Source organism: Pristis pectinata, chromosome 19, assembly GCF_009764475.1.
Source record: "Pristis pectinata isolate sPriPec2 chromosome 19, sPriPec2.1.pri, whole genome shotgun sequence".
In the NCBI taxonomy this organism is placed as follows: Eukaryota; Metazoa; Chordata; class Chondrichthyes; order Rhinopristiformes; family Pristidae; genus Pristis; species Pristis pectinata.
In genome coordinates this window covers 4,873,293-4,895,738 of record NC_067423.1, presented here as the reverse complement: position 1 = coordinate 4,895,738, position 22,446 = coordinate 4,873,293, and the positions used below count along the sequence as shown (strand labels likewise).

Sequence of the window (22,446 nt, the reverse complement as noted above, 5' to 3'; positions counted from 1 at the left end):
GTGGTGAGGCTGTCAGCTTCCACTATTAATGAATTGGAGAATAACTTACAGCACCCACTGATGTGAATTGAGTAAGATGGTGCCTGGCTGGTCCTGGTCCTTGGGAGTTATTCTCACTGGCATTATGCATCACAGTGCATTGAATAGCCATTTCTATAGGCTGCAGACAAAGCTAAATCAGGTCATACCCACTCTAGTTAACTACTGCCAAAAAAAACTCTATGGCACTAAAAGTTAACTTTCTAGATTTTAAACTTTATGGACTTCATAAACTCTCTCAATGCCAACTTTCTTTCTTTCACTTTCTGCACATGATTTGGTATTGACTTAAATATTTTTAACTTGGTATTTCCTGGTTCAGTCTCTGTGCCTCAGTTTGATCTGTTAAGGGGATAGTTACTTGCCCTGTTCTCATAGGCTGCCATCTGGGATCCAAATGTTCTTTACAGCAAAATGTTCCAATTCAAACCCCTCTCAGAAGGTTTGTGGTGAAGTGTTATTCACACTTACACTGGTACCATTCCTTCATCACTGACGAAATCCTGTGACTGTGTGGGTTTCCTCTGGGCGCTCCAATTTTCAGACGTGTGGGTTGATAGATTATTTGGCCGTTGTAAATTGTCCCTAATGTGTAGGTGAGGGGTAGAATCCGGGGGGAGTTGATGGGAATGCGGGGAGGAAGAAATGGTATTAATGCAAAAGGGTGAAAGTAAAACCAAAAACTGCAGGTGCTAGAAATCTAAAATTTTAAAAAATGCTGGAAATATTCAGCAGGTCAGGCTGCATCTGTAGGGATAGTTAACGTTTCTGGTTGCAGACCCTTTCAGAATTTGAAGGGAGAGAAAAGAAGCTTGTAAACTGCAGAATGGGGGATGGGAAATGTGTCTGATCGGGTTAAACTGGGGTGACCATGAGTATAAGCTGCAAACAGAGGTATCTGGTCAATAAGTGAATAAGTTAGAGAGCGAGAATGTTGACAGAAGAGTGTAGGAGTTGTGAAATGCAGAGCAGGAGGACGTGTCTGGCAGGTCAGGATGGATATTCCTCCACTTTCAGAGAAGAAGAAAAAATAGATAAGCCGAGCCAACATCACAGATGGACGACTGATACAGACCGAGAAATCAAGTTACCTGATGTGGCAGAGTTCAGTATTGAGGTCAGAAGGCTGCAACGTGCCCAGACGGAAGATGAGATTCTGTTCCTCAAGTTTGTGTTACAGTACAGGAGGCCACAGAGTGATAGGTCAGAGTGGGATGGAGACCTACTGTAAAGTGGCAGACATGGGAAGCTCGGGGTTACCTGGGCAGACTGAACGGGACACTCTGCAAATCGGTCACCCGATCTGTGCTTGTTTTTTTCCAGTGTAGAGGAGACCACACTGTGAGCACAGAATCGCAGTACACTAGATTGGAAGAAGTGCAAGTGAATCACTGCTTCACCTGGAGGGACTGTTTGGGCCACTGGGTAGTGGGAAGGGAAGAGGTGGTAGGGTGGGTGTTACATCACCTGCGGTTGCAGGGGAAAGTCCTGTAAGAAGTGGGGGAGGTGGTTAGTGGGAATGGAAGAGTGGACCAGGGAATCGTGAAGGGAATGTTGAAGTGCTGTAAGGGGAGGAGAGGGGAAGATGTGTCTGGTGGTGGATCTTCTCTGAAGATGGTTGAAATTGCGGAGAATGATCTGTTGAATGTGAAGTCTGGAGAGGTAGAGGTGCAGACCATGGGATCTCTATCCATGATCTGTCCCGGCGGAGAAGGGGTGAGAGCAGAGGCACGGGAAATAGATGAGGTGTGGTCAAGGGCTTTGTTAACAATGGTAGGCGGGAAGCCAGTGTTCCGGAAGAAGGAAGACATTTCGGAGGCACCTCTGCAGAGGAACTGGGAGAATGGAATAGAGATGGAAGGATAGAATGCAGAGTAGCCGAGATGGCTGTGGGAGTCAGCAGGCTTGTGGTGGATGTTAGTAGCTAGTCCATCTCCTGAGAAGGAGATGGAGAGATCCAGAGAAGGAAGGGAAGAGATTGACCGTGTGGTGAGGGCAGGGTGGACATTGGCAGCAAAAGTAATGAAACTGTTGAGTTCTGCATGAGTACTGATGAAACCTGAATGCAGTCCTCGATGTAGCAGGAAAAGAGCTGGCCCGGACAGAATGAAACAAAGACTGTTCCACACATCCCACAAAAAAAACAAGCTTAGCTACACTTTTTGATCTGAGAAAGTGAGTGGAGTTGAAGGAGAGGTTATTCAATGTGAAACACGAGAGACTGCAGATGCTGAAAGTCTGGTGCAACCCACACAAAATTCCGGAGGAACTCCTCCAGCATTTTGTGTGTGTTATTCAATGTGAGAACGAGTTCAGCCGGCCGAATGAGTGTTGATGGAGGGGAACTGGTTGGGCCTCGGTGAAGAAGCGGAGGGCCCTTAAATCATCCTGATGCGGGATGGACGTGTGACGCATTTGTAGGGATTATAGGTTATATCTGTGATGCTTTCTGTCATTTAACTGTTTCTAATTGCCTAGTATCATCAGACTCCTCTTCACCATGGGCATACAATCCTGTATATGCTTTTAATAGTCAAGGAAGCTGCCAATCAATTTACTTGTAAGAAATTACAACTTCAACTTTACACCCAACTTGAGACTTTGATTAAAAGTGATCCATTAAAATTCCCCGTGAATTGAAGCATTTATGCAGGGCAGCAAACCTAAGTGGGATGTAATGAAATTTGCCAGACTTTATTGATCGAGGTACTAATTGGAATTGGGCCTCCTGACCTTCTAAGACACAGTCTCAGAATAAGTTTGCTTTTTGAATTAAAGGATGTCATAAATTGGTTATTGGGTTTGTTTAATGCATCATTGAGTATTCTTGTGTCGTCTTTATGCAAGGTCAAATGTTTCTGATACCTGTTTTGTCACGAACCTTCAACATTACCTGTCACGTGCTTGTTTAAGTGGCGTGTCCCTGACATGTCATTCATTAACATTTACCACATTGACACTAAAATCAAGCTTTCTCTTTAGCTTGTTCTTAGGAAATGGTGTGAGTTGATTCCTGGAGGGGAGTTCAGATGTTTTGTCAAAGAAAATAAACTAATAGGTACTATTCTGAAAATTATTTCTCATGTTTAAAGCAAAAATATCCAAATACCAAGACACTGACTTAAATCTTCTGACCATTGTTTCTTGCAGGGATCGCACAGAGAGATCATACACAATATTACGACCATGTATGCAGCCAAGAAGCCAATATTCTTAGTTCCATTATTGATTTCTTTAAAGATAAAGTACAATACAAGTTTCCAGATGAGGACTGTAAGTATCTTGTACCTAACCCTTAGAAAGCAATTGCCAAGTTTAAAAGTGCCAGTTACAATGTAAAGTACTAAATTGGAACCTAATTTATTGTTCTCAGCAGTTTTTGAAGCACTTGGTCTGCAGTTACTGCCAATACCATTACATTATTTTTTAAAGTTTTACATTTATTCTTCAAGATTCTTTTTGAGTTTTCATAAAGTTGGTAATTTTGAACATGTCCAGAAAATGATATGATATTAATGCCGGATATTTTCTGGCATCAGCAACAGAATCTTCAAACATTGAACTCGTATAAACACTGAAGTTTTGTCATGTACAGGCTAAAATTGTTAAGTCAAAGCACAAGTAGTGGAGACACACAAGACTGCAGATGCTGGAATCTGGAGCAAAAAACGAGCTGCTGAAGGAACTCAACAGATCAGACAGCATCTGTGGAGGGAAATGGATGGTCAACGTTTTGGGTCAAGACCCTGCATCTGGACTCGATGAAGGGTCTGAACCCGAAACGTCGACTGTCCATTTCTCTCCATGGATGCTGCCTGACCAGCTGAGTTCCTCCAGCGCTTATTTTTTGCACAAGTAATGAGCTGAATCCAAACTCCTTTTATAAGAACTTCAAAATACTTTGGAAATGATAGTGTTGAAATAGAGCAAAGACCTCAATGTTTTATGTTGTGGTAATTTTGACTGAAATCTGTTATTTAAACTGAAACATTGGCATATTTACGAGCAGTTGGAAGGTGTAGAACGATACTCTGTAACTGGATATTAATATTCTGATAATACCTTATCAAAGTAACTTAACAGTAATGTTCTATGTTCTAAATCCTGCCTCTGAGTATACGATCTTGTATGTTCTGGGCATGTAGGATAAAGCTTCACAGCTCACCTGAGGAAGAGTCAGGCAGTGCACAATAGTGCGCAAAGCTGTCTGAGAACAGAATGAGATTTTTACAGCTGTTGTAATTATTTTAAACTGCTTTGCAATCAAGTTTAATGTATAATTTTTTTTTACAAGATCCTGACTTTGTGATTACATTATCAAGGCTTCCTTGACTTGTTGTATGCTACAGTAGAAAATGTCAGTTTGCTATTAAATACTTGCATTATAACATATTTACAGAATTGATTATAGGTTTAGATGTGAAAATAATTTTTTTAAAATGTTATTCATGGTTAAAGTGTACATCAGGTGCTTCAGAAGTCTTACCCCTTATTTTTTTTGTTTGCAGTTGTGTTTGATGTATACAGAGACAGTCAGGTATGTAATCTCAACTGAAATGGAAACAATACAGTGGCTTTCCATTGCTGAGGATAATGTATCTCCTTCTATCTATATGTTTGCACTTTTTCTGTTGAATTCCCTTCACCAAATCTGACCAAGAAGTGATGAGCAAATTCAGACTTGCACCAAATTGCTGTGGAAACTTGGAGGCTGAGTAGAGGGAGAATGAGAGCCAGGGACTAGGAAAGGTTCCGATAGGATAAGGGACTTCAGCTGAAGGGACAGTCTTGGAGAGAGGGCAAAGATCTGGCCCACACAACTCTTGAGTTACCCCAGTGGCTCAGGCTTGGACATTGTACTGCACTGGAAGCCCAAGGCATCATTGGAATGGTTGGGCACAGGGATGCCTGAAGACATTGGCAGCAGGAGAAGCAATCGACAATAGAAAAATACTAAAGGAGCCTTCTCTCTAGAGGAAGGTGGATTCGGAGTCTCCAGCAGCAGTCAAGTTAAATCAGAACCTGTGACTTAACAGTCAACGCTGAAGTTCTGAACTTCTTTGTTCGAGGCCCACAGTATCTTTGAGCCTCAGTGGGTAGAGTTTTGAGCACTGGGGTGATGCAAGCATTGTGCAGTGTTTAATGCCACTGTCGGCGACCAGTAACCTGTAACTGTTAACTAGCTGCGGTCTGGAAGTGCCGGCAGCAACTTTGACTTGCGGTCTTCCACTCCAGCCTGAAAGTGGCCCTGCAGGTTTGGATACCCCGGCACAGAGCAGGTGGAGGTTCTGGAGGTGGGTTACTCAAGTAAGTGGGTGCTGGAAGGCAGATGAAGTTTGAAAGAGACGAACCAGTGGAAGATACTATATCCCAGCCAAATCAGGGTTAACTGTCTTGGAAGGTTTACTCTCATTAATTGACTTCCCTATTGAACAGTATTAGATTGATATTTCAAAAGAAAGTCTTGCTGGCTTATGCCAGCGACTGGTAATAGTGAGTGTGATAATCATAATCAATGTAGGATGTCTCGGGTGTGACGGACAGCATTCTACTTGTGTTCTTGAAGCACAAGAGAATGTTTTTTTTAACAGTTTAATTTGTAACGTGTTCTGCTGCTTTCCTTTTTCTCCGTTCAACACTTTTCTTTTTAAACATACTGGAATAAATAAATAAAGTTAGGAACAGGAATTGACCACTTGACCCCCCAAACCTACACTGCCATTCAATAAGATCACGACAGATCCAACCTTGGCCTCAACTCCACTTTCCTGCTCACTCCGTACCCTTTGACTCCCTTTGCCGTTTAAATGTCTGTCAAGCTCTTCCTTGAATGTATTCAATGACTCTCCCTCCACAGCTCCCTCAGATAGAGAATGCCAAAGATTCATGACTTGGGGAAATTCCTCCTTCGGTAGTGTAGCGATTAGCGTAATGCTATTACAGTGCCAGTGACCCGGGTTCAATTCCCGCCACTGCTTGTTAGGAGTTTGTATGTTCTCCCTGTGTCTGTGTGGGTTTCCTTCCACATTCCAAAGACGTACAGGTTAGGAAGTTGTGGGCATGCTATGTTGGCGCCGGAAGCGTGGCGACACTTGCGGGCTGCCCCCTGAACTCTCTACGCAAAAGGTGCATTTCACTATGTGTTTCGATGTACATGTGACCAATAAAGATATCTTAAAATGGTTGGCCCTAGTTCTGAAGCTATGCCCCATAGTTCAAGCTACCCTTCCTTCTGGAGATGTTCTCTCAGCATCCGCCCTGTCAATCCACTTCAGGATCTTGTATTTCAATAAAATCACCACTCTTTTTAAACTACAATGAGTATGGGCCTGACCTACTCAACTTTAGCAAGGTTTAAGAAGCATTTAGACAGGCACATGAAACAAGCAGGGGATTTAGGGATGTAGACCACATGCAGGCAGATGTGCAGCTTAATTTGACATCGGTCAGCACAGACATCGTGGGTCAAAGGGCCTGCTGTTGTGCAGTACTGTTCTGTGTCTTTAACCTTACCTCGTATGTGAACCCCTTCATCCTACGAAACAACCAGGCAGGTTGCTCCTAGGTCTCTCTCCAGCAGTATGGCCCAAGTGTCCGTTTCTCTTGTGTTTATGAACTGTGAGCTTCTCCAGGCTCTTCCTCTTTAAAGAGCACTTTGACAAGCTTTCCAAAGGGGCCACTAGATTACAATTGAAGCAAGACCTCGAGCTGTATTTCCTATCCTCCCTCTGCACAGGTATTGGCCCTTTTGCCACCCCAAATCCCTGCTCTGCCTGAGGTCAACTACCTCAGCATATGCTCAAAGTTGAACCTGTGACTTTTGGTTTGTATAATTAATGCCTTTGACTGCAAGATAATTGCAGAATCTCTCTCTGAAGTTGTTTAATGAACCTGTCCAGAGCTGCTTAACTGACAGAGGTCACGCGAGCCATCTGTTCCCAAACCTGAAGTCACTTGCCAGAAGGTGCAACTTGTAAAACTCAGGATGACGAGCAACCCATTATTGCTTCCTCAAGATCAAAGGCAGCACCTGGGGAGAAGAAGAAAGCCCTGTGATTTCTGCAGGGAACTAAAGCAATTTGCGTCATCTTGCCTTTGCAGACACAATGCACTGTTGTTGCTGTGAGCAAGTGGAATTTGTCGTCGTCATCTGGTGCTTGTTGGCAGTGGATTCAAGGGTAGGCTCAACCACACATTTGTACGGGGGCCCTGAGGTTACTCAGGAGTCCTGGGACGACAGAAGGAGCATATGATTCAGGGCAGCTGCCTGTTGGCAGAGGTTCTTCCCCAAACATCCTGCACTCACTGGCTTTGTGCAGAGAGCACCTCTCCTCAAGTGGGCCAGTGCCTGATGGAGAATGTGGAGCATTGAGGCTCCTTGATGTTGTGCTCCTCCCATCTGTTTTGTTGAGTGTGCTTTAAATTTTTTAAATTGGTTTATTATTGTTGCATACATTGAGGTACAGTTGAAAAACTTGTCTTGCACACCATTCATACAAATCAATTCATTACATCAGTGCATTGAGGTAGTTTAAGGTAAAACAACAACAATGCAGAATAAAGTGTTACAGTTACAGAGAGTGCAGTGCAGGCAGACAATAAGGTGCAAGGCCATGAAGAGGTCGATTGTGAGGTCAAGAGTCCATCTTATCGTACTAGGGAACCATTCAATAGTGTTACAACAGCGGGATAGAAGCTGTCCTTGAGCCTGGTGGTACGTGCTTTCAAGCTTTTGTATCTTCTGCCCGATGGGAGGGGGGAGAAGAGAGAATGTCTGGGGTGGGAGGGGTCTTTGATGATGCTGGCTGCTTTACCAGGGCAGTGAGAAGTGTAGACAGAGTCCATGGAGGGGAGGCTGGTTTCTGATGTGCTGAGTTGTGAGGGTCAATGACTCAAAGCTGGCAGGAATGCAGTGACCTCCCAGTTCTTTGAACCAAGAGAAGGATAACCTCCATTGTAGATGTTCAAGTTCTTGGATAGAAAGGGAGAGGGGAGGGGGCAGCGCAGAGGTGCTCATTGTGGATTTTGAGACCTATATAAAATTAGAAAATGTGCTAGAATTTTAAGGTGCAGTCACTAACCAACCTTTAGAATCAGTCAGGTTTATTATCATTGTCTTGTATGACGTGAAATTTGTTTTGCTGCAGCAGAACAGTGCAAAGACAAACTGTAAATTACAGAATAAATAGTGCAAAACAAAAAGGAACAATGAGGTAGTGTTCATGGACCACTCAGAAATCTGACGGAGGGGAAGAAGCTGGAATGAGAGATCGATCGCCCTCTGAAGCAAAGTTGTGCACAACAGGTCTATTCTCACTGGAGTTTAGAAGAATGAAAAGTTATTTCACTAAGACGTAGGAGATTCTAAGAACGGTTGACAGGATGGATGTTTCCCCTTCGTGGAGAGTCTGGAACCAAGGGGCATGATTGCTGGATAAGGGATTGGTATTGGTTTATTATTGTCACTTGTACCGAGGTACAGTGAAAAACTTGTCTTACAAACCGATCATACAGGTCAATTCATTACACAGTGCAGTTACATTGAGTTAGTACAGAGTGCATTGATGTAGTACAGGTAAAAACAATAACAGTACAGAGTGAAGTGTCACAGCTACAGAGAAAGTGCAGTGCAATAAAGGTACAAGGTGACAACAAGGTAGATCGTGTGGTCATAGTCCATCTCATTTGTATAAGGGAACTGTTCAATAGTCTTATCACAGTGGCGTAGAAGCTGTCCTTAAGTCTGGTGGTACGTGCCTTCGGGCTCCTGTATCTTCTACCTGATGGAAGAGGAGAGAAGAGAGAATGTCCCAGGTGGGTGGGGTCTTTGATTATGCTGGCTGCTTCACCAAGACAGTGAGAGGTAAAGACAGAGTCCAAGGAGGGGAGGCTGGTGTCCGTAATGCGCTGCGCTGTGTCCACAACTCTCTGCAGTTTCTTGCGGTCCTGGGCAGAGCAATTGCCGTACCAAGCTGTGATACATCCAGATAGGATGCTTTCTATGGTGCATCTGTAAAAGTTGGTGAAAGTCAAAGGGGACAAACCAAATTTCTTTAGCCTTCTGAGGAAGTAGAGGTGCTGGTGAGCTTTCTTGGCCATGGCTTCTACGTGATTTGACCAGGACAGGCTGTTGGTGATGTTCGCTCCCGGGAACTTGAAGCTGTTGACCCTCTCGACCTCAGCACCATTGATGTAGACAGGTGCATGTACGCTGCCCCCTTTCCTGAAGCCAATGACCAGCTCTTTTGTTTTGTTGACATTGAGGGCAAGGTTGTTGTCATGACACCATTCCACTAAGCTCTCTATTTCCTTCCTGTATTCCGACTCATCACTGTTTGAGATACGGCCTACAACGGTGGTATCATCTGTAAACTTGTAGATGGAGTTAGAGCAGAATCCGGCCACACAGTCGTGAGTGTATAGGGAGTAGAGTAGAGGGCTGAGGATGCAGCCTTGTGGGGCACCAGTGTTGAGAATAATTGTGCTGGAGGTATTGCTGCCTATCCTCACTGATTGCGGTCTGTTTGTTAGAAAGTCAAGGATCCAGTTACAGAAGGACTTGTATAGTGACAAGCTAGGTCTCGGAGTATAGTGACAAGCTTACTTGGGAATATTGTATTGAAGGCAGAGCTGTAGTCAATAAACAATAGTCTAACGTAGGTGTCTTTACTGTCCAGATGCTCCAGAGCTGAGCGTAGGGCCAGGGAGATGGCATCCGCTGTAGACCTGTTTCGGCAATAGGTGAATTGCAATGGGTCCAGGTTGTCTGGGAGGCTGGAGTTGATGTGTGCCATGACCAACCTCTCAAAGCACTTCATGGTGGTGGATGTAAGAGCCACTGGTCGGTAGTCATTGAGGCATGTTACCTTGCCTTTCTTCGGTACCAGGATGATGGTGATCTTCTTAAAACGGGTGGGAACCTGAGCTTGAAGCAGGGAGAGGTTAAGTATGTCCACAAATACTTCTGCCAGCTGATCAGTACAAGACCTGAGCACACGGCCAGGGACACCATCTGGGCCAGGTGCGTTCCTCATGTTCACTCTCCGGAAGACTGATCTTACGTCCTCCACTGTGATCACAGGTTCAGCTTCATTGGTGGCTGTCAGGGTGGATGGTGACAATCCACTTCCCTTCTGTTCAAAATGCGCATGGAATGCGTTAAGTTCATCCGGAAGGGATGCGCTGTTGTTAGCTATGCAGCCCGACTTTGTCTTGTAGCCTGTTATGGCATGTAAACCCTGCCATAACTGACAGCTGGTCAAGGACTCTATTTTGAGTCAGTATTGTCTTTTAGCATCCCTAATAGCTTTCCAAAGGTCATACCTCGATTTCTTGTACAGATCAGGATCCCTAGATTTGTGTGCAGCGGTCCTCGCCTTCAGTAGGGAGTGGATCTCTCGATTCATCAATGGTTTCCTGTTTGGGAACACCCATATTGTCGTCTTCGGTACACAGTCCTCCACACACTTGCTGATAAAGTCTGTGAATGGTGGTGGCATACTCAACAAGGCTGGCAGCTGAGTCTTTGAACATGGACCAGTCCACTATCTCAAGCAGTCACGTAGGAGCTCATCTGCTTCCTCAGACCAGCACTGCACGACTCTCCGTACCGGATCCTCCCGTTTCAGTTTCTGTTTGTATGCAGGGAGCAGGAGCACAGCCTGGTGGTCCGATTTCCCAAAGTGAGGACGAGGGGTGGCTCGAAGGCATCTTTGATGGTTGTATAGCAGTGGTCAAGGGTGTCGGTGCCCCTGGTGGAGCAGGAGATGTGCTGATAGTATTTTAGTAACACACTCTTGAGGTTGGCCTGGTTGAAGTCCCCAGCAATGATGAAGAGGGCCTCAGAATATCCTGTCTCAAGGTTGTTGACCACAGAGTATAGCTCATTGAGTGCAGGCTTCATGTCCATCTGTGGTGGGATATAGACTGCCATCAGGATAGCTGAAGTGAACTCCCTTGGCAGATAGAATCTATATCGTACGTAGATGGAAGATTTCTTCACTCAAACAATTATGAACCTTTGAGATTTGTAACTTCAGAGCTCTCATCAGTATATACAAGGCTGAAATTGATGTGTTTTTGGGGAAGTCAAGGGAAATGGAAGCACCGGCAGGAAAAATAAACAAGGTCAGGTATTATTGGTGGTGCAGGCTCGAAGGGCCTGATCTTATCCAAGTTATCAACCATATTGTAAGGTTTGGGATCCACATAATTTTAGAGCTGTTGATTGGACCTCTTGTCCTAACTGTCCCTGTATGAATTTGTTGCTTTTTTCACTTATCCATCAGTTTAGGCTAAAATAAGGCTGCAATCTCTGAAATTAGAGTAGGCCATTCAGCCCAACTGGTCCATGCCAACCAAGATGCCCATTTGACCCATATCCCTCAACCTTTCCTATCCATGTACCTTCCAATTGTCTTTTAAATGTTGTTAATGTACCTGCCTCAACCACTTCCTCTGGTAGCTCGTTCCACATACGTGCCACCTTCCGTGCGATAGATCGTTAATTTACTGAGCTATGCAGTTCTGTTGGTTACAAGCCTTAAGTTTTTATTAGAAGGAATACTTTAATCACAATTAATATCATTAAACCATGATTTGTTTTGTAGGGCAAGGTGTGGATCATAGATTTTAACCCATTTGGAGAGGTGACCAACTCCTTGCTTTTCAGCTGGGACGAGCTGACTTCTGGACACAACATCAGTGAGGGAGCCCTTGCTGACTCGGTAAAGGCTATTTACTGACGGTTTATTCATGTTATGAATTCTTGATCTTTGATCTATTTTTGTGAGACTGTTCTCTGTTGCAGCTTTGCCTACAAATCCTAAATTTCACACATGTCATAGCTCATCCCTCCCCTCTGTCTTTCCTGCCTTCTTGTCGTTTGTTAAATGCTTACATTCATCAAAGCAGAGAGATTGGTAGTTAAAAGTGAGACTTCAGCTTCTGGTACCAGCATTAGGGAATCCAAGTTCAGAAGTACTTGGGTTGTATCAGTAAAGCATCCTGCACAGTCCCTCAGCCCCAAATCAGAAGTTGGAGGATATTATCCCAAACCGATTATCCATCCAGTGCTTTCCTCTGCAAAAAATCTATTTGAGATGCTGAGTGACTAAATCTAATGCATGAGTGGACATGAATTCCAATTTCTCCACACACTGATGTGGAAATTTTTTTATTCGAGTAAAAGATGTGCATGTCATTTTCAAGAGTACAGAATCACTAAAAGCTCAGGTTCAAAAAGTAGAATTACTATGTAGAAAATGGAATAGTGGTGGATGTTATTTAACCAATTGATATCTGCAGCTCTGAGGTATAAACTCATGTGGTGAGGACACTATCCTGTTGTACAACACTATATGTATCACACCACAGCTACAGAAAGGGTTTGCACAAAGGCCACAGCAATGAAGCTGGATATAATCTTGGGCCTGATCCCAGCATGGTAATACATTGTCCCATTTGGGTGACCTACTACCCAACCCCAATTCCCTTCCAATCTAGAAGGAGGCTATTCAGCACATTGAGTCTACAGCAGTTCACAAAACAATCTCCTTCCCCCTTCGATTTTCCCTGTAGCCTATTCTTCCCGTGTTCCCTACAATTCTACCGCCCACCTACACACCGGCCAATTAACCTGCCAATCCACACATCTTTGGGATGTGGGAGGAAACCTACTCGGTCCACGGGGAGAATGTGCAAATTCCACAGCACTGGAGGTCTGGATTGAACCTGGGTCACTGGAGCTGCGAGGCAGTAGCTCAACAAGCTTACTACACCACCACTGAGAAGGTGCTGGTGAGCCACCTTGCACCACTGTAGTCCTTCTGGTACTGATTGGACAATGTTCCAGGATTTCAGACCTCCTGATCATGGTGGAGTGGCAATGTATTTCCATGTAGAATGGTGTGTGACTTGGAGGGAAACTTTGTGCCTGCTGGCTTTGTGCTCCTTCGTAGTAGAGGTGGTGGGTTTGGGAGAGTCATAGAGTTATAGAACACTACAGCACAGTACAGGCCCTTCGGCCCACAATGTTGTGCCGACATTTTATCCTGCTCTAAGATCTATCTAACCCTTCCCTCCCACATAGCCCCCTATTCTTCTATCATTCATGTGGCTATCTAAGAGTCTCTTAAATGTCCCTAACGTATCTGCCCCCACAACCTCTGCCGGCAGTGCGTTCCACACATCCACCACTCTCTGTGTTTTTAAAAAAAACAACTTACCCCTGACATCTTCCTCCAGTCACCTTAAAATTATGTCCCCTCGTGTTAGCCATTGTCGTACTGGGAAAAAGTCTCTGACTGTCCACTCGATCTATGCCTCTTGTACACCTCTATCAAGTCACCTCTCATCCTCCTCCTCTCCAAAGATAAAAGCCCTAGCTCTCTCAACCTATCCTCATGGCAACATGCCCTTTGGCCCAACTTGTCCATGACGACCAAGATCCCTATGTAAACTAATCCCATTTGCTTGCATTTCCCATATCCCTCTAAACCTTTCCTATCCAGTACCTGCATCTTAGTAACTGTATTTTGTAGGTGGCACAGAATGTAGCCACAGTGTGCTGCTTTCGGGGGGAATGAATAGAGAGGTGGATGGGGTTCTGTCTCAGTTTAATTATCCTGGACAATCCATTTGCTACTACGTACAGAGTGAGGGGAGAATTCACTGGGTAAGCCGCAGGGAACCAGTTCCGACAGTTGATTTACAGTCACGTGAGAGAAAGCTGGGGAAGGAGAGATTGGATGTCATTGATTTGCAGCTTGGAGATGTTATTGGGAAGGGGAAATCCATTCAAATTAAAATTGGGACAAGATCATAATCTGCATAATTATCATCCTTCCCTTGCACAAACCTCTGAATTGTTTCAGAGTAACATTCCATCGTGTTGTTTCTGATGTAAAGTTACATTTCTATTCCGCTTTTATAAGACTATTGAATGGTTCCTTTGTACGATAAGGTGGACTCTTGACCTCACCGATCTACCTCACCATGATCTTGCACCTTATTGTCTGCTTGCACTGCACTTTCTCTGTGACTGTAACACTTTATTCTGCTTTCTGTTATTGCTTTTCCCTTGTACTACCTCAATGTACTGATGTGATGAAATGATCTGTATGGATGGCACGCAAAACAAAGTTTTTCGCTGTACATCAGTACGTGTGACAATAATAAACCAACTTACCAATTTTACCAATTTACCTTTGCACTGAGTATCACTGATCTTCAATCTTTAACTTGGCTACTTCATCGGGCCATTAACCAGTTGATTTTAGCAACCTTCAGCTGTTGAACTTTTATCCTTTTACATGTCGGAAAGTGTCATGGATGAGTAGGGCACTGGCATACAGCATTTGATGATCTTTGTTATTCCTGATTTCAACTCATTGCTTTACCCTTGTAGGATTCTCCAGTCTTCCGCTACATCACAAGTGAAATGACTGTGCAGCCCAGCCCCTACTTAAGTTATCGGTTGCCCAAGGACTTTGTGGACTTGTCAAGAGGCGAAGATGCTCATAAACTAATTGATTTTCTTAAACTGGTAAGGCAAATTTTGAACTGCATTATCAGCTTTGTTTAAACAAAGTACAAAACTATTAGAATTCAAATTAACTCCTGATCACCAGGATACAGTTTTATTTCTGGGAGCAATAAGGTCCTCCTTGTGTGAAGTGAATGGATCAGAAAAACCTGTTTGTTAGTTAAGTGTGTAATTTTTCTCATCAGAAGGGCATGAATTTGCATTTAAGCCAAGAGTATCATTTGAACTAGTTCACTTTTCCTAAGAGTTCATTAGTAAAGCTTCTGGATGCATTAGTATTCAGGGAAATCTTAAATTGCTTGATAATGACCTGCAAGAATATTCAACCCAATGCACTAAGGGGAGATATTTTGGGTTCCACTTTGGTCAAAAGAATAGCGGAAATCACCTGTGATGTTTTGGAATATCGAGGAGGAAAAAGTGTAAAGCCATTGAATACGTTGAATCTTGGAGCGCAAAACAGTACAGCACATGAACAGGCCCTTCAGCCCACAACATCTGTGCTGAACATGATGCCAAACTAAACTAAATCTCTTCTTCCTGTATATGACCCATATCCCTCCATTCACTGCACCTTCATGTGTCTATCAAAAAGCCTCTTAAACACCACTATCGTATCTTCTTCCACCACTCCCCCGGCCAGGCCCCCACCACTCTCTGTGTACGTAAACAAAAAAACTTGACTGAACGTGTGCTTTAAAATTATTCCTAAAGAATCTTGTTGGGATGAGAAATCTACTCACTTCTATTTATTGACGATACTGCCAGCCAGTGAGTTGGAGGTCAGCTGGGCATATGATTCACAGTAGACAGCTTATTGTACAGCACGAAAGTCCGTTTACTCAGCATAATAAAAAAATATTTGAAAAGCGGAGAAAAACCAATACTGCAGCATCTTCTCCCGGTAAAAGCAGGATAATTTCCCCAGAAAAATGCAGCGACTAGAGGATAGTTGGACAAAATGAAATTAATCAGTTCTGTCACCAAGCCTGTTTTTAATGCAGTAACGTGCTCCAGTAGCAGGGCAACAGAACTGTTATTTGATCTGAAAATCTAGCACCAATAGGTGGGAAGATCAGTATTAAAGCTTATTTGAAGATGTGCTCATTGTGTGATTGTATTTAGCACAGAAGTGATGAAGATGTGTGGAAATTATTACAATCATAGAAGTGGTTTGCTGTAGGTTTAGTGGATTTAGTATAAGAGATTTAGAGTGCAAAAACCAATACTTAAGTGAAATGGGCCCCAGAAGCACTTTATCTGTCTCTACCTATCACCCACCAGCCACCGTCTCCCATCTCCCTCTCTTGTAAAGCCATTGAATACTTGTTGAATCTTGGAACACAGAACAGTACAGCACATGAACAGGCACTTTGGCCCACGACGTCTGTGCTGAACATGATGCCAAATTAAACTGGATCTACCCAACATCTCCCCCCTCACCCAGTTCCACCTACCAGCTCCTGCCTCAACCCTTCCTCTCATCTTCCCTCTACACACTCAGTCCTGATGTCTTAACCCAGTGTTGACCTCCATCCTTCTGCCTCTACAGATGCTGCCTGACCCACTGAGTTCCTTCAGCAGTTTTTTTTCGCTCCAGATTCCAGCATCTATGGTCTCTCTTATGTCTCCAGTTAATCTTTTTTTTCTATTATTATTCCTGGACTTGGTCAGTCTGCTGATCACTTGAATTCCTTTTGCCTCATTGTACCCTCCTACCCCAAGCACTTAACAAAAAAAGAATCAACCCAGTGTTGCAAAGAAACATTGAAACAACGCAGCACTTAAGTGGCATTTCATACTTTTTAAAAGTTCCCAATTAAACCAAGAATGAGCTATCGAGCTATCTCTGAATGTTCTTGATGCTGTTTGAATCTATTCATTTATTCTGTATCAGTCTTATGTTACACACTGAAATCTGCAAATTGGAAGTGTTAAACACAAGAAGCAAAAGTACACACAGAATATGAGTGGGAATATTAGTAGTTTTCTTGTTAGCCAGTACCATTTCTTAATAATGTCTCCCATCTTATTGCTTCTGATTGCCGCAGGCTCTTTCAAATTCTCGTCCAGCATTCTAATAACCTCTGAGATAATGGATCTAACAGCTAACATCCTAAATGTCAGTTTATTGGGGGATGAAAATGTCAATACTTGGCCAGCTTTACTGAAATTAAGGCACATTTATTTGTACCAATGTAGCACTGCCAGTAACTGCATAGTGCCCATGGGGTTACTTCTTTTCTGAGGATAACACCTTTCAGTTTTCCAAGTAAGGCAGTCAGCACAGGAGCTTAAAAACTCTACTGTTTAACCCAAATATTCTTCAGAATTCCAAGAAGACATTTGAGATCATATTTATACTTTCAGGTGTATTTAAAAACACCCCAAGAATACAATGAGTACATTCAGCGTACAACCAGCTAATTATTTGCCCAAATGAAATTTCCATAAATCCAGCATCAAATTATTTTAAAATGTGAAGGTAGTATGTTGGGCAAATCTTTTCTCTTCTCATTCTTAAAGTAACAACGTTCCACTTGGACCTTAAATGTTCTCCAGAAAGTGACTCCTGTGCTGGAATCTTGCCTCCTGAGTAGAGACAAAGATGAACTGAAATGTTTCTCAGTCAGGTGAGGGGATGTTAATATGGCATAGTATGCACATTTACAAGTTGCTTTAGCTCTCGTGTTTGGAGATTGTGTGTAACTTGTGTAGAATGTGAGGCCAAATTGGGGCATTTGAATGGCCCTTCATTTAAAGCCAACATATTTATCCTGAAAGCACGAAATGTTTGCAGATTCCAATAAATGGAAAAATTTATAGTGTATTAAGCTGGAAAGGGTGCAGAAAAGATATAACCAAGATGTAACTAGGACTGGAGGGCTTGAGTTATAAGGAAAAGCCGGATAGGTTGGACTTCTTTCCATGGAGCATAGGAGGCTGAGGGATGATTTCATAGAGGTATACAAAATCATGAGGAGCATAGATAAGGTGCATGGTCAGTCATTTTCCCAGGGTAGGGGAGTCTAAAACTAGAGGGCATAGATTTAAGATGAGAGGAGAAAGATTTTAAAAGGACCCGAGGGGCAAGTTTTTCCAGACAGAGCATAATAAGTATATGGAGGAAGCTGTAGATGTGGGTACAATTACAATGTTTAAAAGACACTTAGGTACATGGATAGGAAAGGTTTAGAGGGATATGGGACTAGTTCGGATACACATCTTGATCAGCATGGGCAAGTTGGGCCGAAGGGCCTGTTTCCGTGCTGTATGACTCTGTCACTCTATCTTGCATATTGTTTAAGAATTTATGAATGCTGGGATAAATTATTCATTAAAGGAACATGCTTTAAATAATTAGTGGTCCTTGTATTTTCGATTAAAAAGAATAGTCGTAAGCAAGGTAAAATGAACTGTTCACATATAGAAGAGGGTGCAGTAGCTCCTGATTATTCTATTTCCAGTCAGGTAATGAGGGGAAGAATTGGAGAGGGAAGTGTCCCCCCTCCACCTTTGTTTCTTCATGTCACATCTTGGTGTCCTGGCCTAACACACCATAAGGCATATCTGTTACAGATGCCCCTCTCGAGAAAGAAATGGTAATTTTTCTCAAGTCATTTGGTCATGGAGTTTTGATGCATGGCTGTCCTCAATTTCACCAAATTGGCCGTCTGCAAGCCAATGATCCAGCCTAAAAATTTAAAAGTTGTCAGGCCATTTCCTCTTTCTCCTGCAGTCCCCATAGAGAGATTTCAGCCGAGAGTTACAAGGACTGGGGAGCAGAAGCTAAACACTCCTCCAACCGTCAGGAGAGAAATTATTCAAAGCTGTACAAATAAATCTTGGGCACTAGCTTGCATAGTATTCACAGGCTTGGCAGCATCTTCAATATCTTTAAGTCAATATTGTGTAGAGGCCCTAAAACAAAAGGTAACAATACAAGAAAGAGTAAGAACAATACAAAAATAAGTAATTCTGATACTTTTTCTCTCTCCAGACAAGAAATCAAGCACCAGACAGCTCTGATGAGGAGGGATAACAGCCCTCCTCTAAACTCCCAAGTCTTCCTGGGATAAATATAAAACAAGTAAAAGGCCTGAATTGACTTTGAATCGAGGTCTATGTGAGTTCCTTGATGCTCACTTTTGCAAAGCTTGATATCAATTAACTAAGTTTGGAAAAAGTTGCCTCATTTTATCAAAAAAGAGACTGATGTAGCATTGTTGTAAAGATTACAAAGCAAATCGAGCAGCATGTGGAATATTTCTGAAAGATAACCATGTGTTATTGGAAAGGTCAGTGTATCTATGAGTGTGATAAATTTCTGTAAAATTAAATTTTTATAAATTGGAAGTGAATTCAGTTGTACCTTTGTTCATTATGATAAAACAGTGCACTTGCTAAATACCTTGGGAGACAGATTTGGCCTGGAACAGGTCATTATTTCTTATTAGGAAACTTCCTGTAACTAACATTTCCTGTTTGCTACATTTCAAAACAGAGCTTGTGAAAGTGGGAATTGAAAATGTGAATCTTCCATGATGTCCATGTTGTCAAAGCAGGTAACAAACATAACCCATGTCACTAGTTTTACCTGCCAAGGGCATTAATATTTTGGAAAAAAAATTGATATTTGTACACCTCATAGAATTGTGCACTCAAGTGCCAAAAATACAATAGGTACTAGGAACACACTGGCACAACTTTCCCTGTGGAATAAGGGTATTCCAGGTAAGAATACAAGCAAGGCAATGCTGGAAAACTCAGCATTTCTGGGGAGATAGAGAATTAAATGTTTCAGTCAGTGACCTTTCATCAGTATTTTGCTTTGAGATACTCAAACCTTGGAATCCATACAGGCTGTCTTTGGGTTACAAACATCCAATTTACAGACATGTCTACATATGAATGAGCTCCCATAATGTTATTGAGTTCAAAAGTCAACGTACATACACACATGCATATGAACAGCAGAACTAGTTTCCTCCCCCTCCCCCCCCACTTTTAGTAATTGTTCTTTCTTATCAGTCTTGTGTGCTTTTGATGCCATTCAATACAATACTGTGAAAGTATGGTTACCGTATCAAGTAATTTTTCTTGTATTCTATTTTCCAACTTGCAGACAAAATCTGGAGCCCATTCATTACCCACAGGGACGACCTGTACACAATTTGAAATTTTGTTAAAGCAATGAGGACTTCCAGTAATTTCATTGTTAATTATTGGTATTGGTTTATTATTGTCACTTGTACCGAGGTACAGTGAAAAACTTGTCTTGCATACCGATCGTACAGGTCAATTCATTACACAGTGCAGTTACATTGAGTTAGTACAGAGTGCATTGATGCAGTACAGGTAAAGACGATACAGTACAGAGTAAGTGTCACAGCTACAGAGAAAGTGCAGTGCAATGAGGTGCAAGGTCACAACAAGGTAGATCGTGAGGTCATAGTTCATCTCATCGTATAAGGGAATGGACATAGAGGAAGTAGATATTCTGTAGATATTCCCCGCAATGTTTACATATTAAAAACCAAACACACATGCAATCATTCTGCACTTAAAAAATTTGCTTCATACCTATACTAAAAATTGAAGCCACGATGCATCAGTATTATCATTGGATTTCTTCTTGCACGTTTTCAGAGTTTTACGTGCATTACCTAAGATCCTCAATGGCATGACTCGAGCCTTTTTAAAATGCTTTAACTCTACAAAAGCGACCAAATCTGATTATTTGTATAATCATAAGCAATAACTGGACTAAAAGGGCAAGTACTTAGTACATTCAGCACAGTGTGGCATTCAAATCCATTTCGTGTGGGTATTATTTTCCTTGCAATTTCCAAAGCATTCTTTTTTTTAATTCTCTCATTTTGTGGAATAACTGCCAAGACCAGTACTTAACGTCTTTATGTAACAGTTCTTAAGAAGGTAGGTGTGAGCTGGCCACTTGAACCTCTGCACTCCTTCAGTGAAGCTCCTCCCAGTGCTGCTCGGCAGAGACTTAGACCCAGAGATGAAGGAATGGCATCACGTATCCCAAGTCGAGATGGTGTGTGACTTGGGATCAAGCGGTGACGGTCCCTCACATCTGCTGCTCTGAACCTCCTAGGAACTTCAAGCTGTGAATTTGGGACCCGTCACCTAAAATGGTTTGGTGAGATGATGCAGCGCACTTTGGTAGCCACTGTGCAATGGTGGATGGGTTCCCAGTGAATTAGATGCCAAGGAAAAGACTGACTTGGTCTTCTGTATCTGGGTGCAGTGGATAAGAGAGTACTTCGATTAAAGTGAATTACTGATGTGCAGCATTTCTGATTTTGAAGCACATGCTGAAGTCTAACATACGAGAGGAGAAGGTGTGGATTGTGGTAGGTCCAGTTCATTGGAAGTGGTATGCTTTCATAATTTGACCATTTTGCTAGACCTTTGCAAGACATTGGTGAGGCTGCATTTGGAATATCGTGTTCAGTTTTGGTCACCCTGCTATAGGAAAGATGCCATTAAGCTGGAAAGAGTGCAGAGGAGATTTACGAAGATGTTGCCGGGATTTGAGGGACTGAGTTATGGAGAGAGGTTGAGTGGGTTGGGACTTTTTTCATTGGAGCTTAGGACAATGAGGGGTGATCTTACAGAGGTGTATAAAAATCATGAGGGGCACAGATAGGGTCAATGTGCACAGTCTTTTTCCCAGGGTTGGGGAATTAAGAATGAGAGGACATGGGTTTAGTTCGAGAAGGGAGAGATTTAATAGGAACCCTGAGGGTAGTCTGCATATAGAATGAGTTGCCAGAGCAGGTACATTGACAACATTTAAAAGGTACTTGGACAGGTACATGGATAGGAAAGGTTTAAAGGGATATGGGCCAAATGCAGGCAATTGGGATGGGCATCTTGGTGGGCATGGATCAGTTGGGCTAAAGGGCCTGTTTCTGTGTTGTATGACTATGATTTTTGGGGTTCAAATGTATTTATGAAGAAGTTTCATTCAGGGTGTTATGTTGACAAGGTGGTTTGTATCGTGTGATGGAGAGGTGTAATGAACTAACTTTCTCCTGAACCATGCTTTCAGACATGTAAATGTGTTCATTGTCATTGGCAAATTAAAATAGTCTTAGATTTAAATGATTAAAGTTGTCTTTTTTTTTCACTGTAATATTCATTTTGAAATTTGCTATTGTCTTGAATGGACACCTGGAATTAAAATGTTTGGTTTCAATAATTTGATTTAAATAATTCCAATAAATGTTTAATTCATTCACAGGATATAGACGTCATTGGTCACGCTAGCATTTAGTATCTATCCCTGATTGCCCCAGAACTGAGGAGACAGTTAAGAAGCACCCACATTGATGGGCTATTCATTAAACCATAGAATTTTAAGTTCATTTTCCTGTGTTATCTTTGCCCCGGCTGTTTTGGAGACCAGCGTACATGAAGCATTCATTGCTTTTGTAGTACTGTGCTCTGCAGAGTGTGTCCATGAGGTTTAGATGAGGTAATAAAGCCAGAAGAAGTAGGGATTCCAGCCTAAAAATGGTCAAGTAATGATTTTCAGGCACGGTAGTGTAGCAGTTAGCATAACGCTTTACAGCGCCAGCGACCCGGGTGCAATTCCCGCCGCTGTCTGTAAGGAGTTTGTACGTTCTCCCTGTGTCTGCGTGGGTTTCCTCCGGGTGCTCTGGTTTCCTCCCACATTTCAAAGACGTATGGGTTAGGAAGTTGTGGGCGTGCTATGTTGGCGCCGGAAGCGTGGCGATACTTGCGGGCTGCCCCCAGAACACTCTACACAAAAGATGTATTTCACAGTGTGTTTCAATGTACATGTGACTAATAAAGATACCTTACTTCAGTGG

At 42.7% G+C, this 22,446-nt stretch overlaps 1 protein-coding gene across 2 annotated transcripts in view; it reads left to right on the top strand.

Moving 5' to 3' along the window:
* The window catches only part of cdc123 (cell division cycle 123 homolog (S. cerevisiae)), a 34,393-nt gene extending 15,448 nt beyond the window's left edge, over positions 1-18,945 (top strand). Inside the window, exons 8-14 of one of the 2 annotated variants that reach the window (XR_007957800.1) lie at positions 3,022-3,097; positions 3,190-3,312; positions 4,548-4,576; positions 11,649-11,765; positions 14,447-14,584; positions 17,111-17,217; positions 18,585-18,945. Coding sequence is in view for 1 of the 2 variants with exons in the window: in XM_052033512.1 (XP_051889472.1) it covers positions 3,022-3,097; positions 3,190-3,312; positions 4,548-4,576; positions 11,649-11,765; positions 14,447-14,584; positions 18,585-18,626 (525 nt within the window). In the remaining variant the exon portion in view is untranslated. The remainder of the gene's footprint in view (positions 1-3,021; positions 3,098-3,189; positions 3,313-4,547; positions 4,577-11,648; positions 11,766-14,446; positions 14,585-17,110; positions 17,218-18,584) is intronic. The other variant, XM_052033512.1, reaches the window with a different exon arrangement.
* Positions 18,946-22,446: the final 3,501 nt, after the last annotated feature.